The sequence below is a fragment of the Bufo gargarizans genome, chromosome 4 (genome assembly GCF_014858855.1).
Source record: "Bufo gargarizans isolate SCDJY-AF-19 chromosome 4, ASM1485885v1, whole genome shotgun sequence".
Taxonomy (NCBI): domain Eukaryota; kingdom Metazoa; phylum Chordata; class Amphibia; order Anura; family Bufonidae; genus Bufo; species Bufo gargarizans.
Genome location: NC_058083.1, coordinates 97,178,621 through 97,195,724, shown reverse-complemented (window position 1 = coordinate 97,195,724; position 17,104 = coordinate 97,178,621). Strand labels below are relative to the sequence as shown.

Here is a 17,104-nt window from a genome sequence, read left to right as displayed (position 1 = left end):
CACATCATCACGCAAAATCGCTCAAAAAATAAAAAAAAACTATAGCTCTCAGAACATGGAGACACAAAAAAATAATTTTGGGGTTTCAAAAATGCTATTATTGTGTAAAACTTAAAAAAATAATAAAAAGTATACATATTAGGTATTGCCACGTCCGTAATGATCTGCTCTATAAATATATCACATGACCTAACCCCTCAGGTGAACACAAATTAACAATTTTTTGGTCTCCTTGCCCCATAAAGTATAATAATGAATGATCAAAAAATCATATGTACCCAAAAATGGTACCAATAAAACTGCCACCTTATCCCATAGTTTCCAAAATGGGATCACTTTTTGGGAGTTTCTACTGTAAGGGTGCATCAGGGGGGCTTCAAATGGGACATGGCATCTAAAGACCAGTCCAGCAAAATCTGCCTTCCAAAAACCATATGGAGTTCCTTTTGTTCTGCACCCTGTCATATGCCTTTACATCAGTTTACGACCACATGTGGGATGTTTCTGTAAACCACAGAATCAGGGTAATAAATATTGAGTTTTGTTTGGCTGTTAACCCTTGATGTAAATGGATTAAAATGGAAAATCTGCTAAAAAAGTAAAATTTTGCATCTTGACCTCTGTTGATGGCACGTGAAGGCTGGTCAAAGCTTCAAGAGACTTCTTCCAACCTGTCTACAGGTCTTTTTTCTCTGTGGAAAGCGGATCATCCCAATATGACGTCTCTGTGGTGAAGTCTTTTAACATAATTTTGCCTTGAATAGTAACAGGGGCTACGAATCCCAGAGGATCATATAAGCTGTTTATGGTGGACAGAACTCATTTACGTGTAAAGGGCTTTTCTTCCTTGCTGATTTGGAAGGTCAATGTGTCTGCCTTTAAATCCCAGAGCAAACCATGGCTCCGCTGCATGGGAAGGGAGTCAGTGCTAAGATCCAAGTCCTTTAGATCACTTGAATGGTCTTGGGGTGAGAAGGCCTCCATTAACTCATGGCTGTTGGAGGCGATTCTGTGCAACCTCAAATTAGATAGAGCAAGCATTTTTGGGCCCTTTTCAGGAGACTGCGGTCTCGTTTATGGGTGTGGACTTCAAGCAGTCATCCAGGTAGAAAACTTTTTTCCACAAAGGATCTGACATCTGAGCCATACTTTGCTTCACCCTCTTAGGCTGAATGCCTGAGACAATACATAGCAAGTGCAGGGGAAGGACTGTTTACGAAGATGTGCACTCTCATTTAGTACTCAACAATGTCTTCATTGGGGACGTTGTTGCGGTACCAGAAGAACTTCAAGTAGTTTCTGTGTTCTTCCTTGACGAGAAAGCAGTGGAACATCTGTTGTATGTCGGCCATGAATGCTACGGAATCTCTGCAGAAGTGTAGATGTACCTCCAGAAGTCTGTTGTTGAGGTCTGGACCAGACAGTAAGACATTATATAGCGAAATGCCTTTGCACCTGGCGCTCGAGTCGAATACTACTCTTATCTGCCCTGTTTTTTTAGGATGATACACGCTAAATATGGGTAAGTACCAACACTCCTTGGAGTCTTGGAGCGTGGGTGCCATTTCTGCACGGTTGTTCTGGAATATTCTTTCCATAAGATAAGATAAAATGCCTTTATTGTCACTGTACAATACAATGAATACAATGTACAATACAATGAAATGTTGATTGGAGCAATCCTAGATGCCACGGACCGAGGAACAAGAACTGACATTTAAATTAAAGTATTACAATAGAAAAAAAGAAACACATTGCACTGAAAAGCATTACTGTTCACAGTTCACAGCATATATATATATATATATATATATATATATATATATGTAGCAAGAGCAAAGTAGGAAGTGCTTATGAATATATATACAAACAGATTCAGACACCACTGCAGACAAGAGATCATCATAGGGTCACGAATGCAGCAGTAACTTTCAGTCTGTGGTAGTTTCTATCCTTGGAAGGGGCAATAGTCTCTGAGCATTTCGGAGACTGATTGCTTTGGGGTAAAAGGTAAAGAAATGTTCTCTCATCTCTGGTGTCCTCTGAAGTTTGTGTTTGAGGCAGATGAATCGACTGTAGACAAGTTCTTTGTTGTTACGTAAGCGTTGTCTCTGGGGTTTAAACGGTAAAGGTGCAACCTAGCTTTTTGACTTGTCTTTTACTATTCTTTGACCCATGATATCCAAGAACAGCATGTCTTCTATGGACATTGCGACCCTGTTGTCTTCTCTTGTCCTGTGAAAGACTGTCCACCCTGAGTGATCTTGCTCACCATCGCATGGGTGGTCTTCACAGGAGGTATCTGCGAAAGGAAAAGGCACATGAGTTCTGTGTGGCAATTCTTTTATCAGGAAACTGCTGTGACATGGCTGGAATAAGGATGGACGTCCATTTTCAAGTGTGTTGGTGAGCATACGGTTGGCTTGTGTGCTCCTCCTAGACAGACGTCTCCTATGATGACCCGTCCTAGGTCAAGTCTCTGGGCGTTTGGAGCGTTCTGGGGACTGTTAATCTGTCCTCTAACCTTATGAACTCATAGTATGTCTCTTCCAAGGAGTAAGACTATCTGGGCTTTTGGGTCCAGTTCCGATATCAGGTGAGCTACTGTATATGCCTCAGGTGGGGGTGGTATGCCGCTACCTCTGGTGTAGGTATCTCTGACCAATTTTCAGGAATTTGATTGCACTCCAGTATGGTTGGCAGGGACAAGCATGTCCTTAAGGAGTAGGGAGAACCTGGCCCTACGATGTTGAAGGTGTCGAAGAAGGTAGATTTAGCTAAAGACCTGTTGATTTGGTAATTTAAAGAGGACCTTTCACCGATTATGACACTGTGAACTAAGCATACAGACATGTAGAGAGGCGCCCGGGGATCTCACGGCACTTACTATTATCCCTGGGCGCCGCTCCGTTCCCCCGCTATGCCCTCCGGTATCTTTGCTCACTAAGTTATAGTAGGCGGAGATTTCAGTCACTAAGTTATGGTAGGCGGAGTCTGCCCTTGTTCTGCTGTAGCGCTGGCCAATCGCATTGCAGAGCTCACAGCCTGGGAGAAAGTAACCTCCCAGGCTGTGAGCTCTGCGCTGCGATTGGCCAGCGCTAGAGCAGAACAAGGGCAGACTCCGCCTACCATAACTTTGTGACCGAAGTTACCGGAGGGCATAGCAGGAGAACGGAGCGGTGCTCAGGTATAATAGTAAGTGCAGTGAGATCCCTGGGCATCGCTCTCCATGTCTGTATACTTAGTTCACATTGTCATAATTGGTGAAAGGTCCTCTTTAAGATTGCATATACCTTGATTGCCTTATCTCGGTGGCCAACCGGATAAACTCTGACAAGGCAGATTTTTTTGCAGGACTACTGTTGTGCAAGTCCTTTAGAGATCTCTGTACAGTGAGAAGTAACTACTGCGGTGTCTATGTCAGTGTCTATCTGCTTCCCGTCATGCTCCCCTGCTTGGGATGATACCTGAGAAGGTGGTCCAGGGTGTAAAGCTGTGTTGTGTTTTGTGCTACCGCATTCTGTGCATGTCACACTGACCTTACAGTTCCTGGCGAAGTGCGATGTTGAAGTGCAGCACCTAAAGCAGATGTTGTTTTCTTTCAGGAATTCTTTGCGGTCCTCTAAAGACTTCTCCCTGAAGGCTCTGCATTTTAGTAGAGAATGTGGTTTCTTGTGCAGGGGGCATTGTTTGGTAAGATCTTTGGGTTTGTTCTCTTCTTGAGAAGACTTACACGACCTGTAAAAAGAACCTGTGGAGGCGACATTAGTTTTGTGGACTGCCACTGGTGTTTTATGAGGTTTGGCACAAGGGGTAGTGGGACATGACAGAGTAAAGTCTAAACCGGGATCATTTATAATCCTCACCTGTTTAGTAGCAAAGTCTACAAACACTACAAAGAGGGGGAATGGTACATTATGAAACTGTTTATAATGGGAACCATGCGTGATCCACTTCTCTTGCAGTTTATAAGGGAGTTTTTGGACAATCAGATTGACACCTCTGGCAGTGTCCAGAAATGTAGCCCCGGCAGATATCCTTCTGCCTGAGCAACCTGTGCCTCTATCAACAAGTCACTGAGTTCATTGAGCTTCTGGTAACCCCTACCCACTATTCTAGGAAAATTATCAATTCTCTTATATAAAGAATTTTCTATAGCTTCTATTGACCCATAACACTCATCAAGTCTTTCCCACACCGCACCATCTTTAGGCCTTTGCCCGGATAGCTTATGTTAATGTCTCTGAATCTTTTGGAGTGTTCAGCAGACTCGCTTCCAAGCCACTTTACCAAGAGATCTAACTCCTCACTACAGGAAAGATCTAAGTCTCTTATGGCCTTTTGGAAGGAGACTCGCCATCCCCTGTAGTTCTCGGGGCGATCGGTGAACTTTATAAGTCCTTTGGTAACCAGCTCCCGTTTAGCAAAGAACTTAGCAAAGTCCATGGCGGCCTGGTTAGCGCCAATACTACCGGGTGTGCTGTTGTTTTGTTCGGTGTGCGGTGTTACACCATACCTTTTAGGGGTTTCTGGCTTAGGGAAGTCTGTATAATACCGTTCTGACTCGAAGGTTGTCCCTTTAAGTTGAAGCAAAGGTTGTAGTGTTTGTTACGTAGGGAGGTAGTTGTGGCTGGCATCGATTTGTCACGAAATGTCCTGCTCTAGGTACTGCGGTTCAAGGTAGCATCTTTGGCACTCTGTATAAGCTGGCTAATATACTGGATCATAGTTGTCATCTGTCTTGGGATGCTGATGGACATATTCTGAGATGCGCTGTGCTGGATCTTGTTGACCTAGGTCTGGCCCAAATACTTCGCTGTGTTTCTCGGATCCGGGGAACTCTGCTTTGGCTATTGCGGCTGCCGCTTCTTTCTCTGCTGTGAGTTTTTCCAGTGATGCTTGCAGGCATGCTCTCTCCTTTTCCAGTGATGCTTGCAGGCATGCTTTCTCTTTCTTTAGTTGCATCTCTTGTCCCTTACTTTTGCAGCCTCAGCTTCTGCATGGGTGAGAGCAGCCTTTTCTTTTATTGAGGACTTGCTAGAGCAGCTTGCTCGTCACCTGGTCCTGTATGATGATGCCTGGCTAGTGGACATTGTCTTTTGCTGGCTGCTTAATGTCTCTGTGCAGACTCAATCTAGGTAGGAATAGACTTAAGTGGTATGGATCATGCTGCGCTTGCTGGGGGCTGCACTCTCACTTCTTGTGACTGTATGGCAGCCACTGAAATCGTGTACGCAGAACCAAGTGGCTTAGGGCGGCTCCATATAGTCAGATCCACCATCGCTGGTGACTGGCATCTGTTTTACTGTTCTGTCTTCATACACATTCACACAGTGTGCAGTAGGACATTTAGCATAAACCATTCCTGTCTTCCAAATAAGAGGACTGTTCTTTGTAGTCTAAATTGTTTATTGGTCAACAGATTGTACTCTCTGCGCAATGCACGTGAGTGAGAGATGGTACAAGTGTGTGGTAAAACTACAAGAATACAAATAACATTTATAAGTATAAAGTATAGAATAGCATGTACTGTAACATTTGCATAACACTGAAGCACATGGTAAAATGGCTGCCTAACATAGAACTATATGTCTAACTAACAGTAGTAACAACTCCCAGAGTAACAATTACAACTGACTGAACAGCTCTGCATAACATAATATCCCAGAAACAAAGGTAGATCTCTCACCAGATATGATTGTACAAGGATGGTGGCGTTTGAGAAGGAGATATGCACAGCTCTGCTGATGTGTCCTGGTAACTGGAGACTTCTGTTTCCCAGGATGCTTTTCACTCCCACAATGCTTTGCACAACCAACAATACAGCAGTCTTTTTAATAGGAAAAACAAAGTTTAATACAACTTAACACTGCTAGATAGTGCTATAACCATACTAATCACTACAGAAATACCAAAACGGAGGCAGACGTGATCTGTAATAATTGTCAAACTCTGCTGCGGAGAACATGGATATATATTACCTGATCCAATGAATAATGACATCTAGAACAGTAATGATGAACAAAAGTCCCTTGGTACTGAAAGAAAATTGAGAGCTGGGTCCAGGTACAGAGGGTACACTATGCCACACAGACACAGACAACATATATTTTTTTTTTGCAGCAATTGAGTTTGCTAAACAATATAGTGAAAAAAATGCTGAGAAAATATAAAACAGATTGGTAACAGAGAATAAACAGTAAATGTAACACTGCCTAACAGTAAACCTGTCAATTTGATGTTTTCCACAAAGTTCGTTAAGCAGTGTAGCTGCACTTGTATGTTCCTGGACGAGTATCTCGTTGGGGTGCACCCTAAGTATTGGTCAATACTATTTGTAATCCACAGGTAAATGTCTATCCCTTTTGATTATAGCTGTAATCCTTACGCCAGCTCCCAGTATATAACACCCTATGAATGTAACTCTACTTGGTGTATTAACTGTAAGTGCCACTTCAACAGTGTGGTGTAATGTGATGCAGCAAAGCCGCACTTACAGTTCCTTGAGCAGTTTCTTTGTGCTTTTCCATATTTCCTGGTCCCCTCCAGAACTGGATCCTAAACACACGACACTCCTGAGGTTGTCGCTGCAAACCTCCCCTTCATGCTGTTGGCAGTCTCCACCGTGAGCCAGTCCATTCACTTCTAGAATCAGCAGAGCTGCTTCCTTCTGTTTACCAGCACCACAAAGCACAGCCTCTGTCTGGACACTTCCTGCTCCTCTAGGAACCTCCTCCCATTACACAGGAAGAGTGTAATGCAATAAGTGATTTGCTCCGTGCAGTGTTAAACCTGCATTTTCAGTTTTCTATCACACTTATAAGAGTCCAAGACAGCCCAGAAATTAGCTATCTTCCAACTTTGCAAACTAAATAGGTTTATAGTATTCCTCTAATAGGCAGCTCCAATGTAGACTTTGACCACCTTATGCTTTGCTGCCATCTACTGACCAAGGTGAGTTGTTGCAGTAATTATGCAATTAACAACATAACAGAGAAATACATTTAAGGTAACTTGCCCCACATCCTTACAGTCCTGTCAGCACTGTAGCAATTAGGGCTTTGAGTTTTTTTTTTTTTGGGCTGGTGCACTTGTGCACCCCTGGGTTTATAGCAAGTCTTCTAGTTTACCCCAACCGCAGTGCATGGAAGTGTTTATGTGCTGGGATAGAGGAATGACCTGTCTTGCTTGCTTCCCATAAATGGTGGGGGGCTTACAGCTCCAGGTTATACTCTAATTATTTAATATGTGCTTTAAGGTTTTTCCTTGCCCTTAGTATTTGCATTACTTTCCTTTAACTAAGATGTATGTTAAGGATCCGTGTTTGGTCTACGTGTCCATTTTTTGTCCTCCGTGTGCAATCTGTATTCTTCGGACACTGCTAAGCTAAAAATGAATTTCCAAAGCATCTCCTTCCAGTGGTCAGTGAAAATGGAGCAATGCCATCCGTATTGTGTCAGTGGTTTATCACAGACCCATAGACTTCAATGGGCATGTTTGGTCTGTATCACAGACTAATGTAGTGCATGTCTCCATCATTTTTGGACAGTAAAAACTACTGATGTGTGAACAAGCACATTAAAATGAATGGGTATGTGTGCTGTCCCTGGAAAATGTAGATAGCACGTCAGTGAAAAATGGAAATGTGTATCTTAGGCCTCTTTCACACTTGCGTTGTCCGGATCCGGCATGTACTCCACTTGCCGGAATTACACACCGGATCCGGAAAACCGCAAGTGAACTGAAAGCATTTGACGACGGATCCGTCTTCAAAATGCTTTCAGTGTTACTATGGCACCCAGGACGCTATTAAAGTCCTGGTTGCCATAGTAGGAGCGGGGAGCGGTATACTTACAGTCCGCGCGGCTCCCGGGGCGCTCCAGAGTGACGTCAGGGCGCCCCATGCGCATGGATGACGTGCCATGCAATCACGTCATCCATGCGCGTGGGGCGCCCTGACGTCACTCTGGAGCGCCCCGGGAGCCGCACGGACGGTAAGTATGCTGCTCCCCGCTACACTTTACCATGGCTGCTAGGACTTTAGCGTCCCGGCAGCCATGGTAACCACTCGAAAAAAGCTAAACGTCGGATCCGGCAATGCGCCGAAACGACGTTTAGCTTAAGGCCGGATCCGGATCAATGCCTTTCAATGGGCATTAATTCCGGATCCGGCCTTGCGGCAAGTCTTCAGAATTTTTGGCCGGAGCGGTATTCTACATATATGATAACATATATGTAAAATGCAGTTACACAGTTAAACAGTATAAGTCAGTGCAAATTAACCCTTTAGAGTGAAATAAAATAAGGAGTTGATGACTTTGCAAAGGGGAAACAGGGGAAAATGTTCGCAAATCTCCACTACTCTACTTTAAAGTACCCCCTCTCCAGGGCACTACATATGCATCGAAAATGTTTTTCAGTGCCTGAAATAGATGGCTTTTTCTGATGACAAGAACAGAATTTCAATATCGTGTGCCCCTCTCTCACGGCACCTCATTGGATTCGGTCTATAAATGCTTCTTCCTTATAGTCACAGGAAGAACAGTCCAGGTTTGGTTCCCAGATAAATAGTGCCACTTTGTTGTCACCAATAAAGGGTTAGTCTAGTAACAGCAAGTTATCTCCCATCCACTGGGAATAACTGTTAGATCAGTGGAATTCCAACAGCTGGGACACCCACTAATTACGTGAATGGGGATTCTATGTCCCTTTTTTGATTGGAGTAGCGGTCAAGCATGCTCATTTGGTACAGATATCCAAGCATTGTATCAGCCGTCACCTAGAAATGAAGGCAGTTGAAGCCTGCTTGACCATCAGTCCATTTATATGTGGTGGGTGAGGGACGGGAAACAGAACATCATTTAACACGATTGGTGGGGATCCCAATGTTTGCCCCCAACAAACAAGTTTGGGACAACTTGCTTTTACTGGAGTTCCCCTTTAAGTCTTATTGGTGCTGGTGGTGTTGCTCCTGTAGCTTCTACATCATCCTGCCTTAGAGTTAAGGTGTAATACTTCAAAAATACTTTTGTAACATTTATTTTCAAACAGTTGTGTATGGAATTGGAATAATAATAATAATAATAATAATAATAATAATAATCTGGTAAATTATATGTTTATTTCATAGGTAGAAAAGGTCATGCCCAGTGATACATTTTACTTCACCATCTTGCGAAATCCAGTCACCCTAATGGAATCAGCCTTCACATACTACAAAAACACAAGCTCTTTCTCTAAAGCTAAAAATATAGAAGACTTTTTAAACAACTCCAACAAATTTTATCAACGCGACCAACTTGATAGTGGTTTTGCTAAGAATCCCATGACTTTTGATCTAGGTTTTGACCACAATGGGCCTGTTTTGTTGAAGCATTTCAAGCTACCTTGGCGAGCAGTAGACGCAATATTTGATCTGGTGTTGATAGCAGAATACTTTGATGAGTCTTTGGTGCTCCTTAAAGATGCCCTCTGTTGGAATTTAGATGATGTCTTGTCATTTCCACTCAATACCAGAAGTAACAAGAGCAGATCAAATCTATCTGATGAGGCCCAGGAGAGAATAAAAAGTTGGAACCAGCTGGACTGGCAGTTGTACATTTACTTTAACAATTCATTTTGGAATCATGTGGAAAGGTTTGGGAGGGAACGCATGCGGTATGAAGTGGAGAAACTAAAAACAAGACGGGCACAGCTTTCTGAGAAATGTCTAGATGGTCAAGTGGACCCAAGTCTACTAAAAGACAAATCAATGCTTCCAAAGCAGTTTGGTTTAGCTACAATTCTAGGGTACAATCTTAAGTCTGGGCTAGAACAAAATGACCAAAAATTGTGTCACAGACTTGTCCTTCCAGAAGTTCAATATAATGATCTTCTGAAGAAGAAACAGGTTGGATTATAGAGTTTGTAATCACTGCAAATGTCTATAAATATGTTAAGCAGGCTCAGTCAGCATGATCAATCATATTAAACCAGGCATACTGCATGGTAGAGCTCAGCAGACTGATTAAAATGATATCTTTCTTTTGTCGTTATGCTAAATTGCTGCAAAGATAGCTGTGTTTTATTCACATGCAAATAAGCAAGTTGGAGCACCAGGTGGTGGGTCTGAATCCTTTGAGCACTGCTTTGTAACACCCCTGTGCTCTGCACACTGTCCCCTCCCTTTGATTGACAGGGCCACAAATCAGCATGCTGAGGAAAGAGTTGTTTTGCAGAATCTACTAATATATATATTATATAATATTGCATTACCACATTGAGATATACTTAGAAAGCCAATATACATGCTGCTTTATTCATAGGCACAATATATGATTATAAAGACACGGGCAATATGTGTTAGCTTTCTGAGCATAGAAAGACCACACTTCTCTATGTGATAAGATAATGCTATAGCTTAGTGCTAAGTGCTTAGCCTTGCGTGTAGAAATCCCAGGTTTAAATCTTGGGAGAGATGGATGTTTTTTTTCAGATATTTTTTTCTCCCTCATTTAACCCATAAAAGAAGTCTATAGGGGTCATTTATCAAACTGGTGTAAAGTAGAACTGGCTTAGTTGCCCATAGCAACCAGTCAGATTCCATATTTCATTTTGGACAGCTCCTTTGGAAAATCAAAGGAGGAATCTTGTTGTTGTGGACAACTAAGCCAGTTCTACTTTGATAACTGACCCATTCACTTAAATGGGGCTGTTCAGATGAGCGGTGATTTTCACGCATCACTTGTGCGTTGCGCGAAAATCGCAGCATGTTCTATATTCTGCGTTTTTCACGCAACGCAGGCCCCATAGAAATGAATGGGGATGCGTGAAAATCACATAGCATCCGCAAGCAAATGCGGATGCGGTGCGATTTTCATGCATGGTTGCTAGGAGATGATAGGGATGAGCAACCCCATTAAAGTCAATTTACTGTATTATTTTCCCTTATAACATGGTTATAAGGGAAAATAATAGCATTCTTAATACAGAATGCTTAGTAAAATGTGGCCTGAGGGGTTAAAAAAAAAAGAATTTAACTCCCCTCATCCGCTGGAGCTGGCATGTCTTCTTTCTTCTTCTTTTAGGACCTGCAAAAGGACCTTTGATGACATAGTCACTCTCACCATTTGGTGAGCGCAGTGACGTTAGCGCAGGTCCTGCTGAATAAAGATAGAATCTTCTATTTTCATTCAGCAGGACCTGCGCTGACGGGTGAGCGCGATTACGTCATCAAAGGTCCTTTTGCAGGTCCTGAAAGAAGAAGAAAGAAGACATGCCAGCTGCGCGAACAAATGGATGAGGTGAGTTAATTTATTTATTTTTTTAACCCCTAAGCCACATTTTAGTAAGCATTCTGTATTAAGAATGCTATTAGTTTCCCTTATAACCATGTTAAACTCAGCAACGCAATGCAATCGCAGTCAAAAGTGAATGAAATTGCGTATGCACTTGCACTATTTTCAACTTAATACGGAGACGCTCATCTGCAAGGGGCCTCAGAATGTTTTGTGTTATGTTTTCTAATAGCAACTCGAATGGCTTCTATAACTTAACTTGTAATCAGGCATTATCCACAAGACAAGGAAATACAGGGACTGACATCCATCAGCACCTCCCCCACCTCTCTTTTCTCAGCAGTGGCTGGCATGTACAGTATGTACACAAAGCAGAGCTCCTTATCTCTGTATCTGTATAACACTCTATACAGATACATACAATAACTTCATAGACAATATCACACAAGGTAGGATTAAAAACACAGGTCAGCAGACAGTATCACACTCTATACACATGCATATAATAGCTTCATAGACATTATCACACCTAATATGATTAGATACACAGCTTAGCAGACAGTATTGCACAGAACAGAATTAGATACACAGCTTAGCAGATAGTAATACACATGGTAGGTTTAGATACGCAGCTCAGCAGGCAGTATCACACATGATAGGATTCGATACACAACTCAGCAGACAGTATCACACAAAATAGGCTTAGACACACGACTCTGCAGACAGTATCACACATGATAGGATTAGCTACACAGTTCAGCAAATAGTATCACACATGGTAGTATTAGATACCCAGATCAGGACACAGTATCACGCATGGTATGATTAGCTATGCAGCTTAGCAGGCAGTATCACTCATGATAGGATTAGATACGCAGCTCAGCAGACAATCAATAAGTATTTTAAATGTTATGCAAAATTGCGGTATATACTGACACCCAATGAGTCTGAGTTGTATTCTGTACATTTGTTACATGTAATGGGACTGTTAAAAGTATATAATAATCTCAACATAATACTGTGGTTGGTGTGTGTTATTTTGAATATAATAAATTTAATACTAGACTAGCACTGTATACTGACACCAAGTGTATCTAAATCATAGTATACAGCATATAGAATTGTAGTGAACAATGGCACAGGTCAAAATATATAGTAATCTTTGCACAGTAAAGAAAATAGCATCCCTTTTTCATATATGTTTGATGCTGAGGAAAGGCCTGAACTAACTGCCCTCTCTCTCTTAGAAGGCTGGCATCCTGGTCAAGGGCCCACGGTCTGTAGCTCAGTAGTCCGGGTGGCTCCTTGGTCACAGGGCGAGTGACCCATGGTCTTTGGCTCAGCGTCCCCATCTCAGCGTCTTCTTCTGGTTACTCATGCAGACTGGCATGAGTCTTCCCCTCCAAGCACTGGTCCTTAACGGCAGAACATTAGGGGGTCTAACTGCTCTCCTTATATACAGTTTTAGCTAGACTAGAACCTACTAGTGGGAGGGGTGGAGTGGAGAAGCTTAGCACAAACAGATACATTGTATCACTTTCCGTCTCTCATAGACTTACACTAGAGCTTCAATGATACTCAATGGCAATGACACAGCAGTTTTTCCAGATGAAAACAAGTTTCCAGACATAACAGCAGAGCTAAATCAGACAGTCACAAGTCAGACTGGGGGGGCAGAGCCAGATGCAGAGCTAAGCCGTAAGAAGCATAGCTGAGCTCCAGCAGCCACAGCCGAGTACAGCATTATAAAGCACCCCAGAGGCACCCAAACTGTGCTGGATCAGACCCCTCTCCACCCACTCACCACCAGGAAGACACTGGAGATGACGAGGATAAAGAAAAACCCTGGTCCCCCCACAAAACGTACCTCTTACTTTGTAGTAGCACCGGTCCAAGATGGCCCCCGGGAAACATGCAGGAGGCAGCACAGACACCAATGAACTACAGCAACAAGCGCCCCATGAAGCTACAGGTCCATGAGAAGCTAGTAGGACATATTTCCCCTGCAAGTAAAACTAGCCATGTGAGTTGGGGGTCTGCCCAAAGCTCTCCAGCAGGGGCAAAGTCTGACTTTAGCATGAGCCCTAATATAAGCTCTGAACATGATAGGATCACCCTGTCTGCTATGCAAGATTTAATTGCAAAAAAACAAAATGGCTGCACACCATTATATATACAAACAATAGAGCTAAGAAATGGGAGTCATTCTAGATAAAAGTGGTACAATACAGACTATAAATGAATAATATAAGCTTTTAGCGCACATACGTGTTGGGCCCATCTACCAGGCGTCAAAGTGGCAAGATTTAATGGCAGACCTGTAAAGGTCTATACACTCAGATATTCAGTCAGCCTTAAACACTATAAAGGCAGACATCACGGCCATTGGGGATCGCACTGCGCACTGTTGTGGAAAACAACTCAGAAAACGCATTCTTCAGGAAGAATAAGGTTTATTGCTAGCCGAACAACATTAACAGCTTCAATCGCAGGGGGAGAATGCTCAAAGGGGGAGAGGCCCACACTCATCTTATACACATAACCATCCTAAACTTTACCCCCCACCTTAGGAATGTAGTGTCTGGTATAATCAGGCGACATTATACTATATATTTTTCTTTTTCTTCTTCATTCTCCCCTGTTGTTGGTTTTCCCAACACACACACACACAGATACCAACATTTATACCACACACACAATGTCTCTGGCTTTCTGCAATTCAATATATGATGTTCTCCTGATACAATGAACAAAGTTCACACTCCGTATCCTTGGCTTCCTCTGTAGCAACAGGTGCGTAGGTGAGCATCATGGTGGCTTTCGAGAACAGTCTTTTACAACACAAAAACAACAATAGGCCTGCAAGACACAATAACAGTACTGGAGCAGTAACGGCAAGAACCAAGATGGAAGATTCAAAGACCACCCTGAGAACCAGTCACCTGTGACTCGAGCTTCATCAATCATTAGCTTATTCAAAGAATGGATGTGCTCGAGGTCCCTAACAAGAGTCCTGTTTTGCTTATCATCATTCGCTGGGATGAAAGTACAGCAATAGTCTCCAATAACTGCACAAACTCCTCCTTAATAAGCGAGAATCATGTCGAGAGCCTATCGGTTCTGTACCGCTGTCAATCTCAGACCTCTGAGCTCCTCCTTGATGGCATTCAAGGCCTTATCTGTAATATTTATAAACTTTAATAGCTCGTACTTGTTTTTCTGGATCCATTTTGTATTTGCCACTGCTTGTACTCAACTAACTTGCAAAAAAAATTTCAGCTTTTAAAAATATTTTAAAATCATCTGGAACCTGCTCTGGAGCGAAATATGGATTTCTCTTGATTCGCACACACTCACCTGGAACCCATGCATGCTTAGGGATTACCAACAAGGGGTGGATTAATTTAACCATTGAGCACACAACGGACCAGTCTCCGGGGAGTCTGGTATACGCCAGACTACCACATTGCCAATATACATCAATTAGTACAGCAGTCCCTTGACTTAAAAATCTCTCATATTTGACCAACTTACATTTTCAACCTTTGCCCATTCCCATCATTAGAATAACATATATTAAATTCCCTCTTTTCTGTGACTTTAAGACCTTTCTCTTCTGGATCTTCACTCCATGTTAATGAGGTTCTAAAATCTCCCTATACTTTTTTACACAGGTTAGTATCATTTACCAAACTGGAATCAGAAGTGAAGTTCTAAAGAGTCTGGCCTGCACAACCACAATACTTCTACGAAACCTACTAATATTCCTGATAAACCTGAAAATACATACCCACTTATTCATATTTTACAGTATAAAATTCTAGCGGTATGGTGTCACCAGCTCCTCCTCAATAATAGGAATAGAAAAAATAACATTGGAATCATTTAAACAATTTGTACATATCAAACAATCAAATTGATCACTTTTACAGTAGCCATATGACGATTAATAAATATATTGTACTAAATGTCCTTTAAACCTCAGAAGTCCAATAAGCAGCACAATGCAGAGACTGAAGACTCTCCTTGTGTTTCCCTTTGGTTACGGATGTATTTGTAATGGTCGGTGTGTCTCCAGTTGGTTTCTCCTTCAAACACTTCACTAATTTTAAAATGATCAAATCAGTATTTCAAAGTTTTTCTTATGTCTCTTAACACATGCCCAATCATCAATGCTCACAGAGTTTGTGTAAAGGTAAAGCCACTGAATTCACATCTGGAAGGGAATCACACACTTAGTTATCTACAGCAATTAGTTGGTTTTGTAGGACTCACATACTCACATACTCACATACAGATGTCACACTAGCAGCTTGTCTCCACTGCTTCTCTCTAAAAGAACTATAAATTCTAGACTATTACAGATCTCTACAAACTTGTCCAAGACCACAACCTGTCTCCTGATTACTAGTACAGTCTGTATCTTGTAAAAAGTATAGCCCACTTCCCCACGTTGGTGTCTCTGATCCTCATGGGTCAAAAGCCACATACCATAACAATAGGTAGAAAGATCAAAAATACAGTATCTGGGCCTGGAGGTGATAATACTGTATAGCCCTGTCCTAGTTAATATAGCCCAAGAATATCTCATACAGTGACAAGAAGATATTCTTCTGAGGCATGATCCTTGAACTATCCTGAATACAGAACTATAGAGTGGCATCATTTCACCTTTCAATAACATGTCATTATTCTATCTTTCCACCATACCCAATGTTCTTCTGTGAAATTAATTCCCTTATTACCCTCCATCCTCTCTGGAACCCCATATCTATATACTATCTCAGCCAGTATCTTCGTAGCTGTAGCCTTTGCTACAGGCCAGGTTTTTAATATCCTGGAAAGAGATCAAAACAGACAATGACATATTCACACTGTTCTACCTTTGGTAACTGAATTTAGTCAATACGCAGTCTCTGAAATGGGTAAGATGACCTGGACATAGGCCTTCCTGGAACTCCCATAGTTCTGTTGTGCATTTTCATAAGTATACAATATTATCTAATGATATTATAGCCAAAATGAATGCTCATTGCCTTTAACCCCTTAAGGACACAGCCTTATTTCACCTTAGGACCAGGCCATTTTTTGCAAATCTGACCAGTGTCACTTTAAGTGCTGATAACTTTAAAACGCTTTGACTTACCAAGGCCGTTCTGAGATTGTTTTTTCGTCACATATTGTACTTCATGACACTGCTAAAATTGGGTCAAAAAAGTTTTTTTTTTGCATAAAAAAATACCTAAAATTAGCACATTTCAAAGTTTCAGTTTCTCTACTTCCGTAATACATAGTAATACCCCCCAAAAATTTGATGACTTTACATTCCTCATATGTCTACTTCATGTTTGAATTATTTTGGGAGTTATATTTTATTTTTTGGGGATGATACAAGGCTTAGAAGTTTAGAAGTAAATCTTGAAATGTTTCAGAAATTTACCAAAATTTTTAGGGACAACTACAGGTTTGAAGTCACTTTGCAAGGCTTACATAATAGAAACCACCCAAAAATGACCCCATTCTATAAACTACACCCCTCAAGGTATTCAAAACTGATTTTACAAACTTCGTTAACCCTTTAGGTGTTGCACAAGAGTTATTGGCAAATAGAGATGAAATTTGAGAATTTAAATTTTTGGGCAAATTTTCCATTTTAATCCATTTTTTTCCAGTAACAAATCAAGGGTTAACAGCCAAACAAAATGCTATATTTATTGCCCCAATTCTCTAGTTTGCAGAAACACCCCATATGTGGCACACAGCAGGGTGCAGAAGGAAAGGAATGCCATACGGTTTTGGAAGGCAGATTTTGCTGGACCGTTTTTTTG

At 41.8% G+C, this 17,104-nt stretch overlaps 1 protein-coding gene across 1 annotated transcript in view; it reads left to right on the top strand.

Annotated features, from left to right (window-relative positions):
- Positions 1 to 10,760, top strand: part of LOC122935101 (galactose-3-O-sulfotransferase 4-like) — a 53,584-nt gene extending 42,824 nt beyond the window's left edge. The window contains exon 4 of the mRNA XM_044290862.1: positions 9,131 to 10,760. Coding sequence (XP_044146797.1) covers positions 9,131 to 9,901 — 771 coding nt within the window. The 3' untranslated portion in view covers positions 9,902 to 10,760. The remainder of the gene's footprint in view (positions 1 to 9,130) is intronic.
- The last annotated feature ends 6,344 nt before the right edge of the window (positions 10,761 to 17,104 follow it).